The following is a 22820-nucleotide window of genomic DNA, read 5'->3' on the forward strand; positions in this document are numbered from 1 at the left end:
GCTCCAGGCTCTGAGCTGTCAGCACAGAGCCTGACGTGGGGCTCGAACTCACAGACCGTGAGATCATGACCTGAGCCAAAGTCGGACGCTTAACTGACTGAGCCACCCAGGCGCCCCCAGTGTAAATTCTTTAAGTGTATGGAAATAGAAAATGAGTTATGCCAGAGGGCATGAGGCACCAGCTAAGACCTCAGAGAGGAGAAACTATGCAAGCAGGATGTGAAAAATGGACATTTCTCTGGGTTAGAATGTAGTAGAAGGGCAATTCCTGGTGGTAGGGACTGTAGCACAGGCAAAGATCTGCTGACAGAACAGCATAAAACACATTCAGGGGAAGATGAATGGTTTGGTAAGGTTGGATATGGTAAGGTGGAAACACGAAGGGCCTAGATAAAATTTAGAATTTTATCTTGAAGGCTGGAAGAACTGTCAGAGATGTATTTTTGAAATGTATTTTTGAAAAATAATAGTTTGGGGGGTGCCTGGGTGGCTCAGTCAGTTGAGCGTCCAACTTTGGCTCAGGCCATGATCTCGTGGTTTGTGGGTTTGAACCCCACGTCAGGCTCTGTGCTGTGTCTGTCTCCCTCTGTCTCTGCCCCTCCCCGCTCATGCTCTCTCTTAAAAATAAATAAACATTAAAATAATAATAACAATAACAATAATAGTAACAACAATAATAATCAGTTAAGGTGGTATTGTGGAGGATGACTGAAGTGATAATGTTATGGACATTGCCACTTTCCTCATCCCCACTCTGGTGATTTCAGGCCTCCCTGACAAATTTACCCCCTTTATCCAATGTTCTTCCAGATTTCTTTAGACAAGTCATGATAGCTCAAATAGTGCTCACCTCCATGTCCCCTAACCAAAATTTAGTCAGGCACTTTAGGTGGCAAGGAACTAATACCACTAAAATTACCTCCATTAATTTATTCAAGAAGCATCTATTGAGTTCACTACACATTATCTTCCTGGAGCGTACAGCCTAGTAAGGAAACCAGGGTGTGCTGGAGCTGGCTTGTGAGAGTCGGCTGCTAAATTTTCAGGAATTTTGCAAGCTGTCAAAAATTAAATTACATAAATTTAAAATTAAATACGTTATTCTAAAAATAAAGAAAAAATACTCAAATTCATGTGGTGCCTGGGCAGCTCAGTCTGTTGAGCGTCCGAGTCCTGATTTCAGCTCGGGTCATGATCCCAGGGTTGTGGGATCAAGACCCACATTGGTTTCTGTGCTGAATATGGAGCCTGCTTAAAATTCTCTTTCTCTCCCTCTGCCCTCTCCCCCCTCATGCTCTCTCTAAAATTAAAAAAATATTTTTTTAAAAAAAAATACTCAAATTCATTCCCTTCTAATAGTTTCACTGTTATCTGTGCTCTTGTATCTATCTGTGAGGTGGAAAACTATAAAATACTGTGCATTTCTTCCTGTGTTCAGTGATATCATGTTGGTAGCTTAAAATAGGCTATGTTTGGATTATTTACACTATAGAAATCAGCAAATGCTACAAATCAGTACTTGTTTTGTTCACTGGATTCAAGAAAGAGACAAAATATGTTAATCATGCAAATTAAACTTAGAATTGTGTCATGTCTATAGCTGTTAACACTGTGAATACAGCAAATATTAAATATTTTTTTCCAGTATTCAAAAGCTACTATTCAATTTGGCAAGGAAGTTGGTCACTTCACTAATAAATGAGTGAAGTTCCTACACTTTTGCTTTGCTTCACTGGATCATAAGAAATGAATATATTTGGTCCCTGGTTCCCTGCACAGACCTCTAAAATCTTTGTAATTTCTCAAGTAATCAGAATGTCTTTTGTTATTCAAAACAAGCCTTTTCTCTTTCAACTGAGTTTATGCTAATGGTGAGTTAGGGTGGGGTTTCTACATAGCCTCAGGATGGGGCTAGTTACCAAAAAGACCTAGTGATTAGAGGGTTGGAACTTTCATCCACTGACCAAAGGGTCAAAGGGAAGATTTGATGAGCTCCATTTGCCTGAAGGTCATGCACTCCAGTTCCACTCCTGTCTTCAAGGACCCTTCTGGACCTCGACCTGTATACCTCTTCATCTGGCTGCTCACCTGTATCCTTTATAGTATGTTTTTTAATTTTTAAATTTAATTTTTTATTTTGAGAGAGAGCGAGCGAGCAGGGGAGGGGCAGAGAGAGAGGGAGAGAGAGAATCCCAAGCAGGCTTCACACTATCAGCATAGAGGGGTTCGATCTCAGGAACTGTAAAATCATGACCTGAGTCGAAAACAAGAGTTGGGCGCTTAACTGAGCCACCCAGGTGCCCCTATCCTTTATAATAAACTGATAAATGTACGTAAATATTTCCCTGAGCTTTGTGAGCTGAGCAGATCACTGAACCCAAGGAGGAGGTCGTGGGAACCTCTGGTTTACAACAGGTGGGTCAAAAGCAGAAGTAACAACCTGGACCTTGCAGCTGGCGTCTGAAGTGGGGCAATCTTGCGGGACTGACACAGGTAGATAGTGTCAAAATTGAGTTAAAGTGTAGGATACCCAGTCTGTGTGCACCTGAAAACTAGGGAATTGCTTGGTGGTGTTGGAAAAGACTCCCCCTGTAAGTGAAAATATCAACCACATTTATGTCGGAGCTACACTTATTAGTTGCAAAGATAGATTGGCTATGGTTACAAGAGTCTGGCAGATACCAACAAAAGCATTCAGTGAGAATATGGAATTTACAATAAAGAGTATGTTTTGTGGGGCCCCTGGGTGGCTCAGTTGGTTAGGCGTCCAACTTGCGCTCAGGTCATGATTTCACGGTTTGCGGGTTCCAGCGCCAGTCGGGCTCTGTGCTGCCAGCTCAGAGCCTGGAGCCTGCTTCGAATTCTGTGTCTCTTTCACTGCCCCTCCCCCGCTCATGCTGGCTCGCGTGAACTCTCTCCCTCTCTCTCAAGAATAAGTAAACATTAAAAAAAAAAGAGTATTTTGTTATTATTTGCAAACTGTGTCTTATCAACTTTATAAATAAAGTAAAATAAAGTTTATAAATGAAATTTATAAAGTAAAGTTTATAAATAAAATTGTACATATATATATACATGCATTCATACTTTTCAGAGAGCTAGTTGTTAAACATTTTACTAGCACAACCACTGGGAGAAACAGACAGTAAACAAATATAATGTGAGGTGTTAAGGACTAGGGAGAAATCATAAAGTAGTCAGGGGTCAGAGTGTCAGAGGAAAACATGCTATTTTGCATGGGCAATCTGAGAAGTTCTCTATAAGATAACCATTGAGCAGAAACCTAAATGAACTGAATGAGTGAGCCAGGTGCAGAGCATCTTAGGTAGAGGAACCAGCAAGGACAAAGGCTGTGTGGTAAGAATGTGCTTGTTTGTTCAGGGGAACATCAAAGAGTCTGGCTTAGCTAGAGCCTGGTAAGCCAGTGAGGAGGAGTAGATTGAGATCCAAAAGGTGGAGAGGACCTTGTAGGTCAAATAGTAGAGACTTTGAGGTCCATTTTACTCTAAGAGACAGTAAGCAATGAAGAGTTTTACACAGGCATACCATTTACATTTTTAAAAGATCACTCAGGCAGCTGTGTGAATAGACGGTAGGGGGAGAACATGGGAATGTGAGGAAGCTAGAGACCAGTCAGGTGAGAGATGATGTGGCTTGGAAGATGGAGACAGCAGTGGAGTTGATGAGAAGCAGGTAGATTTTATTTTATTGTATTTTGTTGTATGTGTATATATATATGTGTGTGTGTGTGTGTGTGTGTGTGCGTGTGTATATATATATATATATATATATATATATATAAGCAGTTAGATTTTAGATATATTTTGAAATCTACCTAACATGAAATGCTGATGGGTTGGATGTCAGATGTCAGAGCAAAAGATGAGTCAAGGATGACTCCAGGGCTTTTGGCCTGAGCAACTGGAAGACTGAAACACTGTTGACTTCAAAGAAATCAGAGGGGAGCCTGGATGGCTCAGTCCGTTAAGTGCCTGACTTTGGCTCAGGTCATGATCTCGCAGTTTGTGAGTTGGAGACCTCATGGGGCTCTGTACTGACAGCTCAGAGCCTGAAGCCTGCTTTGGATTCTGTGTCTCCCTCTCTCTCTGCCTCTCTCTCTGTCTCTCGAAAGAAAGAAAGAAAGAAAGAAAGAAAGAAAGAAAGAAAGAAAGAAAGAAAGAAAAGAGAGAGAGAGAGAGAGAAAGAAAGAAAGAAAGAAAGAAAGAAAGAAAAGAGAGAGAGAGAGAAAGAAAGAAAGAAAGAAAGAAAGAAAGAAAGAAAGAAAGAAAGAAAGAAATCAGAAAGTGGTTGGGGGAGGGCAGGTTGGTAACCATGATGGAAATTTACTGGTTAGAGGCTTGGATGAACTTTCTGGGGTCAATGAAATGTTCTGTGCCTTATATTGGAAGGTGGATGCCTGGTGTATACACAGTTAAAATGCAATGAACTGAATATTTAATAGTTCTGCATTTTATTTTGCATAAGTTATATCAAAATTTTTTTTAATGTTTATTTATTTTTGAGAGACAGAGACATGGCACGAGTTGGGGAAGGGCAGAGAGAGGGAATCTCAGAATCTGAGGCAGGCTCCAGGCTCTGAGCTGTCAGCACAGAGCCCGATGCGGGGCTCCAACTCATGAGCTGTGAGATCATGACCCGAACCAAAGTCGTCAGATGCTCAGCCAACTGAGCCACTCAGATGCTGCTACATAAGTTATATCTAAACACACACACACTGCACTGGGAAATGATCATTTATTGCTATCAGGAAGCCTTAAAAAAAGGGTTATTTTATTTTTGTTATTTTTAAATATTTATTTATTTATTTTGAGAGAAAGAGAGAGGACAAGCACAGGAGAGGGGGCGGGGGAGAGAGAGAATCCCAGGCAGGGCTCCACAATGTCAGCATAGAGCCTGACCCAGGGCTCTATCCCACGAACCATGAGATCATGACCTGAGCCAAAATCTAGAGTCAGATGCTTAACCGACTGAGCCACTGAGGCGCCCCTATTTTTTTTAAGTTTATTTTTTGTGTGTTTTTTTAAATGCTTATTTATTTTTGAGAGAGAGAGAGAGAGAGAGAGAGAGAAAGCGCATGCTCAAGCAGGGGAGGGGCAGAGAGAGAAGAAGACACACAATTCAAAGTGGGCTCCAGAGATCATGACCTGAGCTGAAGTCAGATGCTTAATGGATTGAGCCAGCCAGGCACCCCCTACTTGCTTTTTAAAAAAAAAAAAAATCTTGGGGCACCTGGGTGGCTCAGTTGGTTGAGCGTCTGACTTTGGTTTGGGTCATGATCTTGTGGTTTGTGGGTTGAGCCCTGCTTTGGGCTCTGTGCTGGCAGCTCGGAGCCTAGAGCCTGCTTCGGATTCTGTGTCTCCCCCTATCTCTGTCCCTCCCCCTGCTCCTGCTCTCTCTCTTGTCTCTTAATAATTAATTAATTAATTAATTAATCTCTACACCCAGGGATGCCTGGGTGGCTCAGTCAGTTAAGCATACCACTTCAGCTCAGGTCATGATCTTGTGGTTTGTGGGTTCAAGCCCCATGTCAGGCTCAGTGCTAATAGCTCAGAGCCTGGAGCCTGTTTCAGATTCTCTCTCTCTCTCTCTCTCTCTCTCTCTCTCTCTCTCTCTCTCTCTCTTTCTCTTTCTGCTTCTTCCCTACTCGCACTCTGACTCTCTTTCTCAAAAATAAAGATTAAAAAAAAATTTTTTTTTGAATAATCTCTATACCCAATCTGGGACTCAAACTCACAACACCAAGATGTATGTTCTTCCAATTGAGCCAGCCAGGTACTCTAAAAGGAGTTTACTTTAAAAGGTTACACATGAGTGGGAATGCCACCCATCTGGAAGTTATTGAGATCCAAGACTATTTTGGGGGATGATCTTCCCATCTGTCTCGTGGGGTTTCTGCATCTCCCTGTGCCTTTGCATCTGCATCACTTTCTTAAAATTAAATTTCTTAACGTTTATTTATTTTTGACAGAGAAAGAGAGAGAGAGAGAGACAGAGAGAAAGAGCATGAGCAGGGGAGGGGCATAGAGAGAGGGAGACACAGAATCCAAAGCAGGCTCCAGGCTCTGAGTTGTCAGCACAGAGCCTGATGCAGGGCTCCATCTCACAATCCATGAGATCATGACCTGAGCTGAAGTCGGACTCTTAACCAACCAAGCCACCCAGGCGTTTCTGCATCACTTTAAGCCTTAACAACAAAACAAGCCCTGATTTGTGTAGCATTTGCTAATTTCTGTGACACAAATACTCCCACCATACCTGTTTCAAGCTACAGGATACATCAAGTTACATTAAGTTACAATATAAACCTGAAGGTAGTAAAGTGAGGTAATGGAGAACACAGACTCCAGTGCAGGCAAGTTTCTTTGCCCAATGAGCCTCAGTTTCCTCATCTGTAAAGTGAAGTGATAATAATTAATGCCTACTCCACAGAGCTATGACTCCAGTTAAAAAGAAATCTCAGCCTCCCTTTCTGGTACTTAAGCACTTTTTTTGAAATCACACGTACAAGGCACCTGAGTGGTGATAGAGATAGCCAGGTGAATTCTGTTCAAAATAAATTCAGTCCAAAGTGTAGAGTTAAAACTAATGGTCAGCCTTGGTCTGGCCTGGGAAAACGCCAGAGCCCAAAGTTTCCAGCATCTGGGACTCTTTCCCTCTAAGTGGCATTTCCAGGGGCAGGTCAGTTCTGGCTGCCTCATTTGTGTGCCTTCTAGGTGCCTTTGTTCAGGAACTTCCTGATTCCCCCCCACTGAGGAAAATGTCCCTTTTTTTTCCCCCCTTTTCTTTGTCTTAATGGAGAGAAACAGAGAAATTAAAAGGAAACAAATACAGAGAGACTAGATACATAGAAAGAGATTAAAAGAAATAGATTGAGAAAAAACAAAGGAGAACGATATTCTTGCTACTTTATATTAAGTAGGCTCCACACCCAATGTGGGGCTTGAACTCATGACCCTGAGATCAAGAGCCAGCCAGGTGCCCCATTTTTCCTACATTTTCTAATAAGAGAAGACAAATACAGAGCTAAAGATAAAATAAAAGCTGATTCCTACCACAACTCTAGAGAATTTCTTGGAAAGGACTAAACTTAAAAATTACAGGCGGCATAGATGGACCCATTTCTTGACTTTTTTCCTACCAACTTTTAACTCTGCGGTAACCCCTAACCCCTGCACCCAAATGCCCAATGCAATAATTCTACATATTTTTCCATTCTGACTCATGTTTTCCTGGTTGAATTCTGTAGCTACACTTATCACCTTAGAACCGAAGATTCTGAGAGCTGAAAGTGACCTCAGAGTACCTTTCCTTTCCCTGTAGTATTTTACATATGAGGAAACTGAAGCTCAGAAAGTTTGAGTTACTTGTTAAGTTCCCACAGACAAGTGACAGGTTAGGTGGTGATTCATCTATCTTTGTGATATCTGTCCTATCTTTCAGGGTTCCAGCAAGAAACGGGTAACCAAGGAGAGGGGGTTTTGTTTTGTTTTCTGAAGAGAGTTTAAAGGAAAGGCAACAAGAGATGGTGCTGTACCCCAGGGCTAGTGACAGTGGGGAAACATAATCACTACTGGATTTGAGGGGACACAGGCAGGGAGCAGAGAGTATATGGAAAGGGATACCGGATGGGTTTACAGGGACTCGCTTTTCAGAAGGTGGAGTATGTGCTGGGGCATAAACACTGTCACAGCCTTCTTCATCCTCCTAATCTCCATTGGCTAAACATAATCAGAAGCCAGGGACAAGGAAAACACACCTATCAACATTTTATTTACTAGAATTTCAGACAATGCTTGTTTATGCCCTCCTAATTTGGCCTTAAGGTATACAACACAGCAAATCACCAGGAACATAAGAGACAAGAAAGCTGCAAGTTAGGGCACTGACCTGTCATACTGATGGAAGCAGAAGACTGGATAGGTGGATGTAAGCTTCCAGGGGCTGACTCCACACAGACCTGGTGGAGGTTCATTCGGATAACAGGTCAGGTCCTGACCTTGAACGTGAGTCTAGTTTTACAGAGGGTGAGTCCTGTCCATTAGATGACTGCTCCTGGAGAGCTGTGCAGTGGTGATGGGCAGGGAAGACTTCTCTAAGAGCACAACATCCTGGAGAACCAGGAGTGACGCTAACTATAGGAAAGGCTGGAGTCTCCTGTGACCTGTGAAGAGATAGGTTGGTGGAACCTCAGGGAAGCCTGCGGGACCCTCTCCTCCCTCAGAGTAAAGTTACTTCTTCAGGGATTTCCTGACTTCATTGTTCCCTTTGGTTGTATCTTGTCTCCTCCTCCCCCACCCCTCCAACTCCCTACCCTGAAGCCAAAGGAGTCTGGGGTGGAGTCAAGACTCTCAGAAGCAAGTTAAACCAGTTCCTGCAGGCCTGAACATGACCTGCTGAGGAATAACCCCTGCAGAAAACCACTGTCCCCAAATGGAGCCACAGCTAGCTATAGAAGGTGCAGAGACCTGGGACAGGGCAAGAACTCAGGGAAAACACAAATCAGCACCTGACACTAAACACAGGTGGACCCAACCTGGATCTGTAGCTGCTGAAGCCTTGCTAATGGGGCAAAGCTGATGTTCGTCATCCCGTAACCCTGATCAGCAGGGGCAAAAGTTGGAGTAGGGGAAGTATGAGTACCAATGCCTCTTTCCCTGAGGCCTTTCTCCAATTCTACCAGCTCAGTCTCTAGCAGAGTTCTTAGTGTTATCTGAGAAGCTGCCTCTCCGTGTCTCAGGGAGCCCAGATTTCAGCTCTCTCCAGGGTGGCTTAGGTCCCCAGTGTCTTGGGGGAAGGGTCACACATGGATTCTTACTCACGTGTGGTCAGCCTAGCTAAGTCCCTCATCTGTCTGTGGCTAAAAGGGGAGGTTGCAACCAGGAGGGATAAAAAGGCTCATGGTTCCTGTTTAGGTAAAAGACTGGCTAGATGCTTGAAGACTTGCAGCTTTTTGTCAAAGTAAACACCAGCTAGTCCTCATGCTCCTGGCTGCCCTATAGTCAAGATTATTTGGACTGAGTTTAAGTAAGGGAGATCTGCCATGTCCCTGGAACTGTGAAATCTCAATAGATGGCTCAGGCTGTTCGGAGCCCTGAGAATGCTTTATAGTTGTGCTCTATTTCAAAGAACCTTCACATCTCTTATCGCTGAAGTTCACAATCAGCCCAGAGATTCAAATAGCTTACAGCCAAAGAGCCGGTTAATCATTAGAGAAAGGATTTAACTTCAACCTCAGATCCAGCGCTCTTTCTCCAAGCTGCCTCCTGCCTAACTTTAAGCCACATAGGCATGCACACATACACACATACTTTTGAGAAGTTATGTGCGCATCTTTTTGTAAATCGTATCTGTTCATAAATGTAAAGGGGAACTTGGTTCAAGGATCGCTACTCTGAAAAGTTCATTATAGCAAAACAAACAAACAAACCCAAAACAAAACAAAAACCCAAAGCAAACAAAAAAAAAATCTTCCTTCAAGACTGATATTACAGCTCTGCCTGCCTCCAAAAATGTGTATTGTGGTATCTTTGCTCACACTCCATGTTGAGTTCATGCAGGAATGATACCTCCAAGAGTTTGGGAACTAAGGTCTGGCTCCCCCTACTGGATGTATGATGGATTCATTGGCCCGAGGGAATTTACCCAGTCTCCCCAGAAGTTTCTGGTCTCTCAGGACAACCCTGTATTTGTCTGTGCTTGGAAAGACCCCAAAAAGCCAGGCTCCCTGTGGAGAGATGTGATCATGGAAGACTTTTGAGAAGATTATTTTAACTGGAGTTTGTTGTGAGTAGTTTCTTGTTTGATTGAGAACAGTTTTGAAAAGGAAAGTTGAGAGGATGAATGAGCTAACTGCCCTAAACAGAACGTTCATGCCAAAGGAAAGGGAAATGAGGAATGTTTTAGTTTTTTGTTTTTTTTTTTATTTTTTTTTAACGTTTATTTATTTTTGAGACAGAGAGAGACAGAACATGAATGGGGGGAGGGTCAGAGAGAGAGGGAGACACAGAATCGGAAGCAGGCTTCAGGCTCTGAGCTGTCAGCACAGAGCCCGACGCGGGGCTTGAACTCGTGAACCACAAGATCATGACCTGAGCTGAAGTTGGACACTTAACCGACTGAGCCACCCAGGCGCCCCAAGTTTTGTTTTGTTTTTTTTTATATTCATTTGTTTATTTTGAGAGAGAGAAATTCATTCCACTCTCCATATATACCATTACAGTTTTGACCAGCAAATGTTGCTGAATTATAAACTGAGTTAATCAATCATAGTCTCCTTCTTGAATTTATTGACCCTGTTTTGAAGGTTTCAATAATGTTAAGTAATAAATTAATTTTTAAGTGTTTATTTTGAGAGAGAGAGAGAAAAAGAGCAAGAAGGGGAGGGGCAGAGAGAGAGGGAGACAGAATCCCAAGCAGGCTCAACACTGCCAGAGGAGAGACTGACACGGGGCTCAAACCCACGAACTGTGAGATCATGACCTGAACCGAAATCAAGAGTGGAACACTTAACTGAATGAGCCACCCAGGCACCCCATAGTTTTTTGTTTCTTTCTTTGCACCAAACCTGGAGCTTGAACTCAACACCAGAGATCAAGAGTCGCATGCTCTACCAACTGAGCCAGCCAGGTGCCCCTGTTTTAGTCTTTTTGAGCAAAGGACATCAATATTTTTTGTCCACTATCCTTTATTATAAATGCTTATTCACAATCAACACATATTGTAACAAAACTGGGAGGGGGCATTTTAAGGACACGATAAGAAAATACAAGTTATCACTGAAACTCTGCTGGCTAAAGACCCACTACTGACATTCTATTGATAACATTCTACTGATTTTTCCGATACCTAAATATAGATATGTATGAATTTTATAACAGATCCTGCTTTATACGCTGGTTTGTAACTACTTTGTTATGTAATAATATATCTGAGCAGTCATTCTAGGTCAGAACACATGGGGTGCCTGGGTGGCTCAGTGGGTTAAGCATCTGACTCTTGATCCCAGCTCAGGTCATGAAATCACAGTGTGTGAGTTTGAGCCCTGCCATCAGGCTCTGTGCACAGATCCTGCTTTGGATTCTGTCTTTCCTCTCTATCCCTCCCCAGCTTGTGCTCTCAAAAATTAAATAAACAAGTTAAAAAAAAAAAAAAGGAACATATAGATTTACTTGCATATATCATTAAAATTTTTTTATGATGGAAAATTTCTAACATTACAAAATTAGAGACACTAGTATAAGGAGCCCCCATATACTCATCTACCAGCTTCAACAATTATAAACATATTGCTGTAAAAAAATGTAACCTTCTGAATTATTATTATTTTTTTAAATGCCATTCACTCCCATAAGCTTTATACTGTAGTTTCTCACACACAGCAAATGGGAACAGATGTGAGAATGTACAAGATAAACAGTCAGACCTACTGATAGTAGGGAAGAGTGACAGATAATAGCCAGCCACCCAATAACCTGACATGCTTACATGTTTATTTATTTTTGAGATAGAGGGTGCACTAGAGCACAAACAGGGGAAGGACAGAGAAATAGGGGGACGGAGGATCTGAAGCAGGCTCTGCACTGACAGCAGAGAGCCCAACATAGGGCTCAAACCCATGAACTGTGAGATCATGAACTGAGCCGGAAGTCTGACGCTTAACTGACTGACCCACCCAGGCACCCTTAACCTTCTGAATTATTTAAAACAAATTCTTCTTTTTTTGAATAGATTTATTTTATTTTTTTACAGAGGGAGAGAGCACAAATGGGGGGGAGGCAGAGAGAGAGAATCCCAAGTAGATTCCAAACTGTCAGTGTGGAACCTGATGCAGGGCTCGAACCCACAAACTGTGAGATCATGACCGGATCCAAAACCAAGACTCAGAAGCTTAACCAACTGAGCCACCCAGGCACCCGAGAGAGAGAGAGAGAGAGAGAGAGAGAGAGAGAGAGAGAGAGAGAATCTTAAGAAGGCTCCACTCTCAGCAGAGACCAATGCAGGGCTCGATCTCATGACTGTGAGATCATGACCTGATCATGAGTAGGATATTTAACCAACTGAATCACCCCAGGCACCCCTGAAACAAATTCTTGACCTCATGTTATTTCATCCATAAATATCTCTAAATGCTAAGGATTTTTAAAAAACATAACCATGGGGCAACCTGGCTGGCTTAGTAGGAGGAGCATGCAACTCTTGATCCTGATGTCATGAGTTTAAGCACCACGTTAGGTGTAGAGATTACTTTAAAAAAATAAAATATTGGGGTGCCTGGGTGGCGCAGTCGGTTAAGCGTCCGACTTCAGCCAGGTCACGATCTCGCGGTCCGTGAGTTCGAGCCCCGCGTCAGGCTCTGGGCTGATGGCTCAGAGCCTGGAGCCTGTTTCCGATTCTGTGTCTCCCTCTCTCTCTGCCCCTCCCCCGTTCATGCTCTGGCTCTCTCTGTCCCAAAAATAAATAAACGTTGAAAAAAAAAATTAAAAAAATAAAATATTTACAAAATAAATTAAAACATAACCACAATATCATTATTATACCTAGAAAAATTAACAAACATTATTTAAAAAAATTTTTTAAAGTAATATCTATACCCAACATGGGGCTCGAACTCACAAACCTGAGATCAAGAGTCACATGCTCTACCTATGAGCCAGCCAGATTGCCAACAACCATTATTATTACCTAATATCTAGTCAGTGTTAATTTTCTTTTTACCGTAGCATTGTTTTGCATTGTTTTGAATCAGGATTTAAACACCATGTATGCATTACATTTGCTTGATATATATGACTCAAGTCTTTCTTAATCTGTTACAGTTGTCCTTCTTGCTACTTGTTTCTTGGGAAAAAAACAGGTCATTTCCTCTACATCCTGAATTTGATTGTTTGCATCCCCATTATACCATTAATATATTCCTCCAGTCACTGTATTTTCTGAGAGCTGATAGATAGATCTGTGCTTGTTCAGATCAAGTTTGAATTTCTGGCAAGAACACTTCTTAGGTAATGCTGTTAACTTCCTATTGCAGGAGCACCTGGCTGGCTCAGTTGGTGGAGCATGTGCCTTTTTTTTTTTTTTTTTTTTTAATGTTTGTCTATTTTTTGAGAGAGAGAGAGAGTGTGTGCCTATGCGCAAGTGGGGGAGGGGGAGGAGAGAGGGAGACAGAGGATCCTAAGTCAGTTCTGTGCTGACAGCAGATGGCCTGACACAGGGCTCGAACTCCAGAAATGCGAGATCATGACCTGAGCTGAAATGAGACACTCAATTGACTGAACCACCCAGGCACCCTGAGCATGTGACTCTTGATCTCAGGGTTGTAGGTTCAAGCCTGATATTGGGTGTAGAGACTACTTAAAAAATAAAATCTTAAAAACAAAAGCAAAACAGGGGCACCTCCGTGGCTCAATCAGTTAAGCATCCATCTTTGGCTCAGGTCATGATCTTGTGGTTCATGAGTTCGATCCCTGCATCAGGTTCTGTGCTGACAGCTCAGAGCCTGGAGCCTGCTTCAGATTCTGTGTCTCCCTTTCTCTCTGACCCTCCCTCACTCATACTCTGTTTCTCTCTCTCTCAAAAATGAATTAAAAAGAAAAAACATTAAAAAACCTACAAAAAGCGAAACTTCCTATTATAACCCATCAGGAGGCACATAATATCTGGTGGTCTCTCTTTTTGTGATGAGATTGACCTGCAAATATTTTAAGTTCATTTATTTATTTTGAGAGAGAGAAAGCACAAGTAGGGGAGGGGCAGAGAAAGAGGGAGAGAGAGAGAATCCCAAGCAGAGTCCACACTGTTACTGCAGAGCCTGACATGGGGTTTGAACCCATGAACCACAAAATCATGACCTGAGCCGAAGTCAGATGCTACCAGCTGAGCCACCCAGGTACCCCTACTTGGAAATATTTTAAATTTTCATTTAGCATTTCCTTACTAATACTTAGGATACTTCCAAGTTTTGTTTTTTGTTTTTTTTTAAATAATCAATGCTATGACAAACCATCCTTATACATCTATCTTTGCATGTTTGCCTAGAACATTTCCTAAAATTCTCAAAAGTGAAACTGCTGGGTCAATGGATATAATCAATTTTTCAACACAATAAATTCATTTGGATAGGTTAAGGTTTCCTAATAAAGTCCACAGCCACCAGATAGATTAACTAGTAGCCTAAAAAGAATATAGTCAATGGTAACTTTACCTAATGACTCATGCATTCTCTATCCTTGACTCATGCATCCTTGATCTTTCCTCACACCCTGGCTAGTAACTCAGGTCTGCACAGGCAGGCACAAGGCAGATTCTATAGTAGAGCAAGTTTATCACAGGCTTTAGCTAGATCTCCTATTATCTCCTGCTGTCAAGGAGGACTGCAGATAGCTGTACGTGTTATTGGCCAATACATTCAGGATAGGAAGGCATCCTAAGGCAATCTGCACTGTGAAAAGATGACCTTGAGTAAAAGTTAAAATGTTCAGGGGCATCTTGGTGGCTCAGTTGGTTAAGCATCTGACTTTAGCTGAGGTCATGATCCCAGTTTGTGGGTTTGAGCCCCACGTTGGGCTCTGTGCTGACAGCTCAGAGCCTGGAGCCTGCTTCAGATTCTTTGTCTCCCACTCTCTCTGCTCCTCCCCTGCTTACACTCTATTTCTCTCTCTCTCTCTCTCAAAAATAAAAATAAACATTAAAAATTTTTAAAAAAAATATTCAGTTTGAGATAGGTAGGAAAAAGCAACCAGAGGTGAGCAGTTTGGGGATTACTGCCTTGGTCCTGGAATGGACAGAGTCAGGCAGAATCAATTCAAGTGTGGTTCTGGGCTTTAATTTTTGCTTTTGCACGTCTCAGCACTATTATGTGAATACCATTCATCCTTGTATTATCACAAAAAAATTTTTTTCTTACGTATCATGTGATTTTATAAAAATTGGTATCTGAAAATTCCTCAGAATATTCCTGTATTAGTTTGCTAGGGCTGCCAAAACAAATTCCCACAAATTTGGTGGTGTTAAAACAACAGAAATCCATTCCCTTACAGTTTTGGAGTCCAGAAGTCCAAAATCAGGGTGTCAGCATGGCCATGCTCCTTCCCAAGGCTCTAGGAGAGAATCTTTCCTTGCCTCTTCCAGCTTCTGGTGGCTCCTGGAATTCCTTTGCTTAAAGATACATCACTCCAATCTGTCTCTCTTCATGTTGTCTTGTGTGTCCCTGTATGTCCTTTTCTCTCTTACATAGGAAACTCCTCACTGCAGGGCCTACCCTAACCTGGTATGATCTCATCTTGATCCTTACCTTATTTTTATCTGAAAAGACCCTATTTCCAAATAAGGTCACATTCTGAAGCTCCGGATAGATTTCAATTTTAGGGAGACACTATCCAACCCACAATTCTCAATGTTTTATCAGAAGCCATTAGGAAAATAAGACACGTAATGAAATTTTACAAGCCCTGCTATAATATTTACCTGTTTTGAAGACAAACTGCTTGAGGGGAGGGATTGCTTCCTATTTTTTAGACTTCCTGCACTAGAGTAGTTGTGGATGTTAAGGACCCAGGAAATCATCTAATGTCTAATCTGAACTCCTCATTGTAGAAGGTGAAAAAACTAGAGGGGAAAAGACTTGTTCAAAGTCACGGTCACAAGCAGCTGCAGTAGAACTAAAACAGAACCCATACCCTCCCCTTTTGGTCCACTTACCCTGAGTGGTTGGTCAGAACTTGGGAGTAGCATATCCCCCTTCAAGGAATAGCAACAGGATCTCTAATCAGTGATAGAAAACTCCTCTCTCCCAGGGGGGAAGAAACATTGTTTGGTAGAAATTGAAGCATGGTGGTTGGGACAATAATTTTGTGTTTTTAGCAAAAGAGCCTAGAGGAGCAGAGAGGGTAGTGGTAGTAAAAATGAAGGATGTTTCTCACATAAGCAATACATTACAGGGCCCAAACCGCCACACCTCAGGCCATGGTACCCAGCACAGTGTTCTCTGCAATGGGCAATGGCCTTGACCCCGGAGTCTTATTATTTCCAGTCCTCTGTTCAAGCTGCCACCAGTTAAGAAAAAAGTAGCTACAAGTGAGGGAAGCTGTTCATTTGTTTTCTTCTTGTCCATAGCAGTAGGGATGTTAATTATAGCTCTGAATGGTGCTTAACAAGAAATGCAGTAAACATGTGACACTGAGTTCAGTTAATGAGTATTATTATCCTTTTAAAATTCTGACTTCAGCAATTACACACTAATCAAGAGGAGTGTTTAGATGTGAGGCTCAACCCAATAGGAATTTGAGAGGACAGCTCAGAGCCCTGTCTTGGAGCGCTGAAACAGAAGAGCTTACAACCCCATCTTGAGCAGTTCAGTTCACACCTCTCTCTGGTGGTAGTATAGAAACAAATTTCTCACATTTGTTTCTCTGGATTATTTTTTGGAGGAGCTGAAGGGCAGAAAAAACAAGTTAAGAAACTCAAACTTTGTTTTGTCTTTATCGGTGGTTCCAGACTTAGCCCATATTTCTACCCTTCCAAAGCATCCAGTCATCTCAGCACACTAGCATGAATGAGATGTGGCTAAAACCAAGTAACGTTGAATGACAGCCACCCCCAACCTCACCCATTGTTGGCTCCCAGACATCAGCCAATTGGAAAGGAAAGAAAAAAAACACTTGGGTCATTGGCTGACTGTTACAATTGACCCCAATGCTAAGCTAAGGGTCTTGACATCCTGACTTGCTATTTCTGGGTACCCGCTCTAGGAACTGTCTGGATAGCAGTTGGATCAGAGAGGCTAGACTGGGAGTCTTCAGCTTAATTAGAAACACAGAAGGCCAGGGATGCCTGGCTGCCTCAGTTGGAAGACCTGATATTAATCTTGGGGTCGTGAGTTTGAGCCCCATGTGGGGTGATTACTTTTTTTAAAAAAGCAGAACAAAAAGAGCACCTGGGTGGTTCAGTCAGTTGGGCCTGACCTTTGGTTTCAGATCAGGTCATGACCTCATGGTTCCTGGGTTCAAGCCCCATGGTGGACCTGTGCTGGTGGCATGGAGCCAGCTTGGGATTCTCTCTCTGTGCCTCTCTGTCTGCCCCTCTCCTGCTCTCACAGGTGCTCTCAAAATAAATGGGTGAACTTTAAAAAATAAAACACTACTAAAGGCCTGATTAATACTAGTCAACTCTTGGAGTTGCGGGGTAGGGAACTCAACATAAATTAGGTTCCAAAGCCTTCTGTAAAAGGACCCAAGGATGATGGGAGCAGCAAGTAGACCAGGGGAACGAGGCATGTGGCCTGAGGGAGAACAAGGAAGTTCTTTCATGGCAAGGGAATCGGGACTGGCAGGAAAGGGAGGGACCCTATAAAGTCCACAAAGCTTTTCTGTGAGATACATACTTTGCTGGAAAGTCTAGCTGGAAAATAGGAGCAGGGCCAAGATTCCATGGAGGCCCGAAGCCTAGGCCAGGTCCCCCCTCAGATCCCATCACCTTTCTCTGAGCATGTTCCATGGACCCAAGTTCCACAGTAACCAAAACCTGAGGTTGGGAAAAAGCATGTCTTTGTTTACATTTGCATTTCCCAGAAATAATTTGACCAAGGAACATTTTGCAAACACCCATCACTGTCTCATGGATTGGAAATTCTAAAAACTTCATTTTGGAAAAGGTTTTTCTCCTTTAGGAAGCCCTCTTAATTGCCTCAACTAATTCACCTCTCCCTTCCTGTTTTGTGGCCTTTGATCACATAGGTAGATGCCTGTATGAATTTTATTCTGTAGTCAGTCTCCAAGGTAGGTGCAAAAGGCAGCTGTATCTAGCTTGTCTAGAGAGGAACAAGTGCCTTGAGACAGAGGAATATACTGCTTTGCCTGCCTCTGTGGCCCAGCCCGATGAATCTTCCAGGATTGGTGATGAGGAGGGTGGTACAATTCAGCAGTCTGCCTTTCTCTCAGGTACACCCCCAAACCAGATCTGGGAAGAGCATCACTCACCTTGGTCACTGTGTCCTCTTGCCTGGGCATATTCATCCTCAACTGGACCCGGACCCCAGAATAAATGATCTTTGGCCAGGGCTGGGGACCAGGAGCAAGTAGGTCTAAGTGTTCGTGTGATTGTACTTGACTTGCCCTTAACTTTGAGGGAACTCTTGTGTTCCCCTTCTGTTCCAAGCAATCCTAGCCCCCCAAGGTAAACTTTCAACCAGTCATTTGGGGCTTTTACCCCACTGCTTCTTGGCTATACATATTTACTCAAACCACTCTGCAACTGGAATAATATTTATTTTTTTACTTGGCAAAAAGTCAAGTGCTACATTTTTAAAAACAAAATCTCAAACAATCAAACGTATTACCCATCACAGAAGAGGGTCTGGCAACAGTACAAAACATCCTACTTAAGATCTTTTTTTTTTTTTTTTTTAATATACAAGTTGGTTTAAAATGATAGAAGTTCTGTGAGAACTAAGAAATCTACAGCCTGTAGTTTAAGAATAGAAAAAAAATTAAGACAATTAAAAGATCTATAGTATCCAGCATTTTACTTAATTCCTGTTTATAGCACCTATTTCTCTAGGTTAGAAGATGAGAATTCTAGAAACTGTGGTATGTGCCTTGTATAACCAAGATAGGGTGGACTTGCTGTCTCCTCCCCCACCAGACCCCATTACCAAGGAGAAGGCACTCTTTTTTTCCATCTCCCCACTTACACCCAGAGCAGAGGGGGATAACTGGGAGAGCAATTTAGAAATGAGAGTGCAGGAATAAATAAGACTTTTCCTTTCCCCCAGGATGGGCTGTTGACAGAAGCAGAGTATGTGCTTAGAATGGAGGAGGAATTTGTGGATGGGAACAGCTGCTATCTGCAACATGATGCGTAAAAAGCAAGGAATAACTGGACATCACGGTCAGTCAGTTGCCTGCAAGTTTCAAAACCTCAGACTAAACACAGTTCAAGGGAGGAACAAATTACTAATCACATCAATGCTTTTACATGCACAATGTTGCTGGCTCTAGGCCACCACCACCACCCTGGGGCTAAGCCAACAGAGTGGGAGAGGTGGCTTCAACCCCAGCCCCACTGTAATAAGAAAATGAACATTCCACACATGAAGCACTCGCTACACACAGATAAACCCCCTGCTTACCCCCACCCTCCTGGACTGAACCTAATTTAGAAAAGCAAAGCAAAACCCACAAGATTAGAAGAAAGGCAAAGGAGAAGTTTCTCCACAAAGCCAAGGGGACTGAGTATGTGAATCTTAGCAAATGTAAGGCCCCCTGCTCCAGGCCCCTGAGATACCATATCAGGTCTTGTTTGAGGGAAGGAAAAGGAAGACTGGGATAGGGATTCTCTTTACCAAGTTCTACCAATGCTTCTGCAGCCTCGAGAACTGCATCTGGAAACCCTGATGTTTTAGGGGAGTGGCCACTGGCTCAGTAGATGGAACGATGACATGGAAAGGACACAGAGAAGTGTTCTCACCTGGGGAACACAAGGTTGGGAAGACAGGTAGGGGACGGATCACCCTGGAGTCCTGGCATGAAAGTCACCAGGAAGCCTGCCATCTAACTCAAAGGGTTTTCCTGGTGGTGACTGTTTTTCTTTCTGTTTTTACTTCCTATAATCAGTGCTGTTAGACTTTAAAAAAACAAGATAAAGACTAGTCCCAAAGCTGACTCTGTGAATAAAGTTGTTTCTTTTATAAATATTTTAATTACAAGTAATTCTTACTCCAGGTAATTTCAGTGACACACGGTATTTGCAGGCACACAAGTTCTCTTTCTCTCTCTCTCTCGCTCTCTCTCTCTCTCTCTCTCTCTCACACACACACACACACACACACACACACACACACACACACACACACACAAAGACAGCCCCCAAACTTTCACAGAAAGTCTGACAGCAACCACATAATTATAAAGGAACCCTACCTCTCAAGAGTGAAGTAAGGGTGAGAATGACTATGCCAGCCTCTGCCAGAAGCCAGAGAGGGGAGAGTGTGTGTCACTTAAAGAAAAAATACAAATAAGAATTAACAATGTTTGGTTGAGAAGCCAGAAAGAAAAAAGACAGAAGAAACTCTGATTACCAAAAGCGAAAAAAGGAAAAAACAACAAAAAACACTTCAGATTTCTGTACAGAGCTTCCTGTCAAGTGCCTAAACCATAGGCAAACTCTCGTGTTCCCACTAAAATGAGGGCCTCAAACAATTGGAAGAAAATCAAAAGAAACAAGGAAACTAAGGATGGAAGTTAGTGTAAATCTCTACATTTTGGGAAAGAGTTAGTTGTCATTAACTCCAGAGCCCAGCATAGTTTCCATGGAGCCCTGAAGGGAGGGGACCTCCTGCCACAAAGAGTTTCGTTCCGGACGAGTCGTAGCAGTGGGTGTAAACAGCATTGGGGAAGAAATCAATGTCCGAAAAGTAATTCCTCCACGTTTCATCATGATTCTATGGGAAGAAAAAGAGATTGTTAGCACCTCTAGGCCATAGGGCAGAAAAGGGGATAGGAAGGGACAGGAATTCCTTCTGGTCTCCTTAAGAGGAGAGGGTCTTGCATCTAACCTGATGTCAGGAGACTAGTGCTCATGGGAACTGGAGCCTCATTTTTCCAAATGAACATTAGGGAAAAGGGAACAGGCTGAAGAACTGCTATACAAACCTAAGGTCTTCTCAGGACAGTTGGGACCAAACACTTCAATAATAATTCAGTAGCGGCTACGGTGGGGGGGGTTCCTTCCTTCTGCTCTATTATCACCTGGGGGCAATCCTAAATCAATTAGTGTGTCTTACTGGGCCTCAGTTTTCCCATTAACATGTAGACGCAGAAGCAAAATCAAGGGAAAGTGCCTTTCTCTGCTCTAAGGAGTACCTCTTACCAGTGAAAAAGTATGTGACTAGCTGGTGTTATCAGTGGGGGTGGGAGCAGATGGGCAGACTGAAGACAATTTTTCTGTCACTGTTCAGTAACCATGTCAGGCACGGTCTTACTCACCAGCCAGCCCTTGCCAGTGGTTAGTTTCAAATTCTCCCCTGCTAGTCTGGGCTTAGACCCATAACAAGCTGAGAGCCTCTCTTCCAGGAATCTCTGAGCTCGGATGTCATAGAACAGCAGGGAACCCTGCCCTGTGCCCACAGTGATGATATGCTCATAAAAGCTCACTGACCGGATCCCTGAGAGAGAAAAAAGGAAAGGGCAATGAGTAGGGAGAATATGCACTTGATGGTCTGACTACCTGAATGTCTCCAGCACTGAGTTCACATGGCACCCACATACCAGACAGTGCCTTTCCCATGGCAGGTATATCTCACGCAAAAGCCTTAGAATGCTGATGCCACACTGCCAATCCATGCACTAACAGGGACCTTCCCATAAACCTTAGGGAAGTGCCAGAGACCAAATGATGCCTAAGATCTTTTAGCCTAAGACCTTAACTGTGCCCTGAACCTTCCTGCCTCCCCTAGACTTACTGTGGAGTCATCTTTCATAACTCTAAACTGTTATATGTAAACTCATAACTTCTTCACTGTGTTTCAAACCTGTACTGAAACAGGGTAACCTGCATATTTATATATCATTATATTAATAAGGACTTCTTCCTATCTGACCTAAAACCCCTATCTGACACTGCAAGAGGTCTTTATCTGGTACTGTGTCTGTGGATCAAAGAAGTGCATGGGGTACAAAGATGTCTCTTGGCACATAGGAAGTGCTTGATAATATTTGTGGAATCAGTATTTTCTTATTAGTTATGAAAGCTACTCCTGTAACAGTAACCAAAATATCTTATTAAAGCTTTATTTTTTTAAGACTCATTTTTTAAAATTTTTTCAACATTTTTTTTTTTTAAATTTATTTATTTATGAGACAGAGAGACAGAGCATGAACGGGGGAGGGTCAGAGAGAGAGGGAGACACAGAATCCGAAACAGGCTCCAGGCTCTGAGCTGTCAGCACAGAGCCCGATGCAGGGCTCGAACCCACGGACCGTGAGATCATGACCTGAGCCAAAGTCGGATGCTTAACCGACTGAGCCACCCAGGCGCCCCTCATTTTTTTTAATTTTTAAAAAATGTTTATTTATTTATTTTGAGAGAGAGAGAAAGAGCAGAGAAGGGGCAGAGAGAGAGAGAGAGAGATGGACAGAGAGAATCCCAAGCAGGCTCCACATTCAGAGTGAAGCCCGACATGAGTCTCATGACCTAAGCCAAAATCAAGAGTCGGTCACTTAACCAACTGAGCCACCCAGGTACCCCTAAAACTTAAACACAATTTTTTTTTAACTAATCTCTACACCCAACATGGGGCTTGAACCCACAACACCAAGATCAAGAGTCACATGCTCCACCCACCAAGCCAGGCGCCCCTCTTAAAGCTTTTCATTGCAGACATCATTCCAGCCAACCCTAATCACTCTTACCCTTAAAACTCTCCTTACACACATTATTCTCTCTGCACTGAAACATGAGCATCTTAACTAAAATTGAAAACAAACCCCAAACAAAAGCCACTTTTGCAATATCTGAATGAAAATAAACACTTCTTGAAAGAAAGAGGCTAAACTGTAATTCTTATTGTGCCTTTTAGGACTCCCAGGATAATGTAGCTACATTTTTGCATGAGAAGGGGAACAAAGTGAGATGAAGAAAATACACTCTGTTAACTTGAATAATCTGTATTCTAGTCCCTGGCTGTTCTTCCACCAATCCAGAAGATACTGAGCATGGAATTTAAATGCTCTGAGTCTCAGTCACCTCATCTATAAAACAGAGTTATTAACACTAACCTTACCTTTTCCTACCTGCTTTTTACAGGG

General features: G+C 42.6%; 1 protein-coding gene across 2 annotated transcripts in view; it reads right to left on the reverse strand.

Moving 5' to 3' along the window:
• Nucleotides 1-18262: 18262 nt before the first annotated feature.
• DCAF12 (DDB1 and CUL4 associated factor 12) overlaps nt 18263-22820 on the reverse strand; it is a 39666-nt gene continuing 35108 nt past the window's right edge. For both annotated transcript variants that reach the window (XM_025914325.2, XM_086683373.1), the window contains exons 8-9: nt 21000-21178; nt 18263-20455 (exon numbers count right to left, since the gene is read on the reverse strand). In XM_025914325.2, the coding sequence (XP_025770110.1) occupies nt 20297-20455; nt 21000-21178 (338 nt within the window). In that variant the 3' untranslated portion in view covers nt 18263-20296. The remainder of the gene's footprint in view (nt 20456-20999; nt 21179-22820) is intronic.

The sequence above is a fragment of the Puma concolor genome, chromosome D4 (assembly GCF_028749965.1).
Source record: "Puma concolor isolate L17-30 chromosome D4, mPumCon1.1.hap2, whole genome shotgun sequence".
In the NCBI taxonomy this organism is placed as follows: Eukaryota; Metazoa; Chordata; class Mammalia; order Carnivora; family Felidae; genus Puma; species Puma concolor.